The sequence below is a fragment of the Gregarina niphandrodes genome (assembly GCF_000223845.1).
Source record: "Gregarina niphandrodes unplaced genomic scaffold scaffold00037, whole genome shotgun sequence".
NCBI classification, from domain to species: Eukaryota; Apicomplexa; class Conoidasida; order Eugregarinorida; family Gregarinidae; genus Gregarina; species Gregarina niphandrodes.
The window spans coordinates 97,332-103,293 of NW_011645806.1; the positions used below are offsets into that span (position 1 = coordinate 97,332).

Consider the following 5,962-nt stretch of genomic DNA (forward strand, 5'->3'; position numbering starts at 1 on the left):
TCCCGGGCCGCGGCCAAGCGACTCTGAACCGGCTAGGCCCCACGACGTGCCTATTCGGCCGCGCCCCGGAACTTCGCCCGGGCGGGTCGATAGACCGGAGGAAATGTCGCCCTTGCAAAGCTGGCCCGTGAGTAAACGACATTTGGAAACGCGCAATGCTCGGTCTCCGGAGAAGGTTGAGTCGCGACCGGTTGAGTCTCGACCGGTTGAGTCGCGACCGGCTGAACCCAAGCCGCCGTTGGCAAGACGGGCCAGCTCGAGTCGACAAGTGCCGACGGAAGACGAGCGATCAATCCGGAATTTGAGGGATAGCGGCCGCCCTAGCAACAGCCACGAGATGTACCAGGACGGCCCGTACCGGTACCGGGACGACCGGTATCGCTGCCCGGACGGCCCAAATCGACACCGGTACCCAGACGGTGCGGAACGAGAGAGGTACCGCGACGGTCCAGATCGGTACCGATACGTGGACGGGCCGGACTGTTATCGGGATGGCTCGGATAGGCCACGAGAAAATCCCGAAAGGCCTCGGGAAGGTTCCGATAGGCCTCGGGAAGGTTCCGATAGGCCGCCGGAAGGTTTGGACAGGCCTCGAGAAGGTTCGGATGTATACCCGAATAAGTTCAACCCGAGTAGATTTAACAGTGGGCCGGAAAAATTCCACAATGACCCGGACAAATTCAACGGTGGACCGGAAATGTTCAACGGTGGACCGGAAAGGTTCCAGAACGGCCCGGAAAGGTTCCAGAACGGCCCGGAAAGGTTCCAGAACGGGCCGGAAAGGTTCCAGAACGGGCTGGAAAGGTTCCAGAACGGGCCGGAAAGGTTCCAGAACGGGCCGGAAAGGTTCCAGAACGGGCCGGAAAGGTTCCAGAACGGGCCGGATAGGTGTTCAGAGCCTCGCAGTTCGTACCTGGGTCGGAGCAGCGTGGCCGTGCACGGGGTCTCGCGGGTCGGGGCAGTTGTACGGCGCGACTCCGAGGACCGTTTGGACCGGGTCGTGGACCGGCGGTCACGAACAAAGTTCGGATATGTGCGCTACGGCGGTGTCCGGGCTCGTACGCAATTGCTGGTCGAACTGGATTTGCTGCGCGAAGCGGTCTATAAGAGCTCGGATGAGGGAGCCGCCGAAGACCTTCTCCTCTCCATGGTTGGCGACGTCCACGACATGCTTGTCGAACTCAAAATACAACAGGCTGCCCCCTAGACCCAACAGGGTCCACCATCAGGGTCCTGTCCAGTACCAGGGCCGGGGTCCAGTCCAGCAGCAGGGTCGAGGTCCAGTCCAGCAGCAGGGCCGGGGTCCAGTCCAGCAGCAGGGTCGAGGTCCAGTCCAGCAGCAGGGTCGGGGTTGAGTCCAGCACCGGGGCCGAGGTCCAGTCCAGCACCGGGGTCGAGGTCCAGTCCAGCACCGAGCTGGCCGGACGCAAGAGGGTCGGGCTACAAGCCGGTCGGGCGGGTTACGGGCCAGCGGTGCGGTCGAAACGGTTAATGAGGTGGGTTAATTTTTGGACGCGGACATTTGAAAAATAATGGCGTTGGGTGTACCTACCGTGAAGGCGACCCCGGAGCCGGCAGTCTTGGACAAGAAGGCGTCTGTTTCTCCGCACATATCATGTGAGCCTGGTGACTTTGGCGAGACGGTTTTGATGCCGGGTGACCCGTTGCGCGCGAAGTTAATAGCTGAGACGTATTTGGAGAAAGCGGTGTTAGTGAACAACGTCCGAGGTGTCCAGGGTTATACGGGTTACTACAAGGGTAAGCGCATTAGCGTGATGGCGAGTGGTATGGGCATGCCGTCGATCGGGATTTATAGCTACGAGTTGTTCACAATGTTCGGCGTTAAACAAATCATTCGAGTGGGTTCGGCGGGTTCTATCAGTGACGATATGAAGCTATACGACATCGTCATCGGTCAGGCTACCTGTACGGACAGTGGTTACGTGGAACAGTACAAGCTCCCCGGTCGGTTTTGCCCTATTGGCGATTTCGGCCTGATTCAAGAAGCCGTCAAGGTCTGTGAAAACAGCCAAGTCCGCTACAAAGTCGGCAATCTCTTCTCCTCGGATCGCTTCTACGACGACTCCCAATCCACTCTCGAGTGGGAAAAGATGGGCGTCCTCGCCGTTGAAATGGAAGCCGCCGCACTGTACTGCAACGCCGCCCGTACTGGGCGTAAGGCGCTATGCATCTGCACCATCTCCGACGAGATCAAAACCGGCGCCAAAACCACTAGTGACGAACGTCAAAACGCGTTCCACGCCATGATGCAAATCGCACTTGACATCGCCGCCAACACCACCGCCTAGGGAGTACAGTACTGAAGCAACAAGGTCAGTGCCGGATCGGCACACGTTTTTGCGTCCCATTTTTAACCTTGAGTAATTTGGATCTAGCCGGCATGGTGCTGGAACTGGTCTACCGGCAGACGGATGCCGCGGCGGAAGTGGCGAAGGGCGGGAGTGCGCAACGCGGCATGGCAAGCTCCAAAACGGTCGCGGTGACCGCCGACACAGTGTTCGGCGCAGACACGGTGGACACCGTTACCGAAAGCGTCTTTGGTCTGGGAGGGGAGCCTGGATCTGAGCGACCGGCGGTGGTGGCTGGGCAGGACATCCCGGCGGGAACCTGCATTTTCAGTGAACGGCCGCTGGTCGAGTTTTGCCGCGACCAACGCTGCGCCTCCTGCCACGGACCCACTGATGGCAGCGTCCTGCTTCTGCACCGGCGACCCAAGCAGTGCACGGAGTGCAACATGTTGGTGTACTGCTCCAAAAAATGCAAGCTCACACACCAACCTAGTCACGCCCCTTTAGTAAGCACACACATACGGGCGAGAAGTGCAGTCTCAGTCACCCGTGCAGTCACTGGGTGGAGCGTTGTTGTTTGTCGTAGTGTGCTGCGTATAAGAGAGCCGCGACGTACCACCGGAGATTGAACCAGGAGCAGCAGGAGTACGCTTTGTTGACTGCGGCGTGCATTAAGCTCATCACCACAGCCACCGATGTGGACAACCGCTGCGGACTCCATGTCTTGTTGAACGAGAGAAGGCCTGGACGCGTCCCGGATAAGTTTCTGTTTGATAACCAGATTATCTCCGCCTTGCGCTCCGGTGACCCCGCGCCGATCACTATTCGGGGCTGGTCAACGTTCGACCTGAGGTCGGCGGACACGCCCCCCACTCCTCCACAAGATCTTCTCTGGTTGCCCATACAAGAAACGTTGAACGGCTGGACCCCTGACTCTCTCGAGGCCGTAGTCGGAATTTGCGACACCATTGTAACTTGGACATGCATTTGCGACCAGCCGTGGCGCTGCACAATGGATGAGAAGATTGCGGTCTGCAGGCAGGTGCTGCGTGCGCTCCAGTCTCACTGCCTCGCCTTGAAGCTCCGACCAAACATCGACCCAACTATTTATACAGCAGTCCAAGAACTGCCCCCGGAAATGGAAGATAAACGCCTGGACGCCGTCTTGCAGCTGGACCGACGTCGAAGCGGCAGCATAGATAGCTCTTGCCCTGACCTGCCGACTCCCCCTTGTGATATTCGATCTCTATTTCCCAAGCTTTCCCTCGTCGCACACGCGTGTGCGCCCAATTGCTATTTGTATGTCAAAGGTCAAATTGGTTATCTAACGGCTCTCCGCGACCTCCGGGTGGACGAGGAAGTGACTGTGGCCAAGGTGTCGCCCCTACTGCCTAAGGAGGACCGTCAGAACCTGCTGAAGCACCGGTTCAGCGTCCAATGTTCTTGTCGCCGCTGCGCAGGGCCGTTGGAGTTGGAAGACGTGCATTCAGTTGCGCGGGATCTGGCCGGGATTATACCTGATAGTGCCCTGATAAATTCCATATACGAGAACCAGAACGCTTACTGCTTTATTGATGAGGGTTTAAGACAAACGGTCTCGTCAGGCCCGCCAGAGACAGGAGGGTACACGGCGTCCCGCAGCTTCCCAAACGCCAATCCCAACTACGGCCTAATCGACCACTCGAAGCTGACGCCGGCCGGCTGGCTGGAAGAAGGCGACACTCGTCCCTCTACTCGACCTTCTACCAGACCCTCGACTGCCCAGTCAGGCGCTATGCACCGGGCATCAGTCCAGCCTTTGAATGAGCAGATGGTGCAGCAAATCGGCGCGGTGAAGGCCTTAGTGAACGAGGTGGAATTCCAGGCCTCGGCGCGATCGTTCGACGTGGTATGCGTGGCGTCTGAGCGCGCACTGGAGCCGAGTTTGCATCCGTTGAACCTCCATCTCTATGACCTGCGTCGGCGTCTGACGGATTGGAAGCACTTGGCGAAACAGCTCGTGTTCCTTACCTTTATTTACCGCGACTGCGAAAACCATCTCGAGCGCCTCGAAATTCTGGACCGCTACGGGGAGGCTCTACGCTCGGAATTCAACAGCGAAAAGGGCAAGTTGCGCAACTTAACCGGTTTGCGCTCGGACCGGGTGCCGGCTACGCAGCAGACGCCCCACGACAGCAGCTCCCGGAACGCGAACGTCGTACCCGCCTTCAGTAATCCGCTTGCAGACGTGGACTACATGCTCGCGTACCTGAAAGCGTTGTATACGGAGATTGAGTTCGGCTATTACTGTCTGTTCGGCCGGGATTTTTCGAAAACCAGGGCGGCTGGCCAAATTCTTACGGACCTCAACAAACAACACGCCCGAAGGTCGCGTCCTTAGCCCGACGGTCCACCTCGGTCCTTACGGGCGCAGTCCTAACGGGCACAGTCCTAGCGGGCGACGTGGCCGCGTTAGAGTTGGAAATTCACGTGTGCACCACACACCCTAAGGACATGCATTATGAATGGGTGCCACCACCATCATCACTTGCAGCCGATTGTGACGTGTGAGCCGGCGGCGTCGGGTCGCCGGCGACCAGTGTATGGGCCGCAGCGTGTGTTCAGTGAGGGGCGTGTTCGAATCCGGAAGCCGGCGCCATGTGTGTTCTGTCCGGATAGTCGGCGGGATGCGCAGCGTGAGATGAGCATTGTTCGGTTGGCGCGGTTCGCGCGGGATGGGTTGCAGCAGACGCAGGACCGTATCCAAGCGGGTGTGCGAGAGTTGCCAGACAAGGTCGAGGCGTTGGGTGACCGAATTTTGAACAAGATCACGAACCTGCCGTTAGTCAACCGTTTTACACAGCCGGATGAGGAGGAGGAGGCGCTCGCACTCAGTCGGGAAAGTCTTTCGCAGATTCCAGCCGACCTTCACAACTCGCTTGACTGGGCTAACGCTTACATCCAGGTCCCGCTCAAGAAGAATGTCACACCGCCTGAAAGCCGCGCCTCTAGTCCCGGAGCCTCCAGCCGCCGCTACTCCGGCGAATTCGTCGACGAAACCGCCGCTGCTGCTGATTACGCACTCGGTACGCGCTATGTACCCGAGTACCAAGTCCGCCACGAGATGCAACCCACCGCCGAACAACTTGACGACGACGACGACGGTGACTACGCGGACGACCCGGGCGCGGAATTGGACCAACCTCAACAGGTGCCCCACCGCGCCAACACCTACCAGGTCGGCAACTTCCAGAGCTTCCAGGGACCGGGACCGGCTCAGAGCTTCCAGGGACAGGACAGACCAAAGCCGCTGAACTCCGCGGGCGGCATTGTGCTCTCCCACATCACACGCCGGCAGCCGCAGAACGGCGGGCAGTCCGCGCGCCAGATCCAGTCTGCGCGCGGCCCGCCGATGAACCGCGACCTGTCGCAGCTGCTTAGTCCGGCGGCGCACCCCGCCGGTCCGCAGCCGGGTACTCTGCGCCAACCGGGTACTCAGAGACAGCCCGGTACTCAGAGGCAACCCTCAGTGCAGCGCCAGCCCCCGACCCAGCGCCTACCGGGTACTCAGCGTCTACCGGGTACTCAGCGGCAACCTTCGGCGCAGCGGCCGCCGTCTGTGCAGCCCTCGGCGCGGAATAACCCGCCGCTGCAGTCGAACCCTGTAATGACCA

At 59.6% G+C, this 5,962-nt stretch overlaps 4 protein-coding genes across 4 annotated transcripts; all 4 read left to right on the top strand.

The window, feature by feature from the left end:
- Nucleotides 1-103: 103 nt before the first annotated feature.
- GNI_138740 (hypothetical protein) lies at nt 104-1,207 on the top strand (the record flags this gene model as incomplete). The annotated part of the gene is made up of 1 exon (XM_011134204.1): nt 104-1,207. The coding sequence occupies one exon, from the start codon at nt 104-106 to the stop codon at nt 1,205-1,207; it is 1,104 nt and encodes a 367-aa protein (XP_011132506.1).
- A 325-nt stretch (nt 1,208-1,532) lies between these two features.
- On the top strand, nt 1,533-2,309 carry GNI_138750 (purine nucleoside phosphorylase deoD-type; the record flags this gene model as incomplete). The annotated part of the gene is made up of 1 exon (XM_011134205.1): nt 1,533-2,309. One exon carries the CDS (start codon nt 1,533-1,535, stop codon nt 2,307-2,309), a length of 777 nt encoding a protein of 258 aa, XP_011132507.1.
- Nucleotides 2,310-2,755: 446 nt separating this feature from the next.
- On the top strand, nt 2,756-4,689 carry GNI_138760 (putative SET and MYND domain protein 3; the record flags this gene model as incomplete). Its single annotated transcript, XM_011134206.1, has 2 exons — nt 2,756-2,815; nt 2,896-4,689. The coding sequence occupies 2 exons, from the start codon at nt 2,756-2,758 to the stop codon at nt 4,687-4,689; spliced, it is 1,854 nt and encodes a 617-aa protein (XP_011132508.1).
- Nucleotides 4,690-4,989: 300 nt separating this feature from the next.
- On the top strand, nt 4,990-5,930 carry GNI_138770 (hypothetical protein; the record flags this gene model as incomplete). The annotated part of the gene is made up of 2 exons (XM_011134207.1): nt 4,990-5,797; nt 5,860-5,930. The coding sequence occupies 2 exons, from the start codon at nt 4,990-4,992 to the stop codon at nt 5,928-5,930; spliced, it is 879 nt and encodes a 292-aa protein (XP_011132509.1).
- Nucleotides 5,931-5,962: the final 32 nt, after the last annotated feature.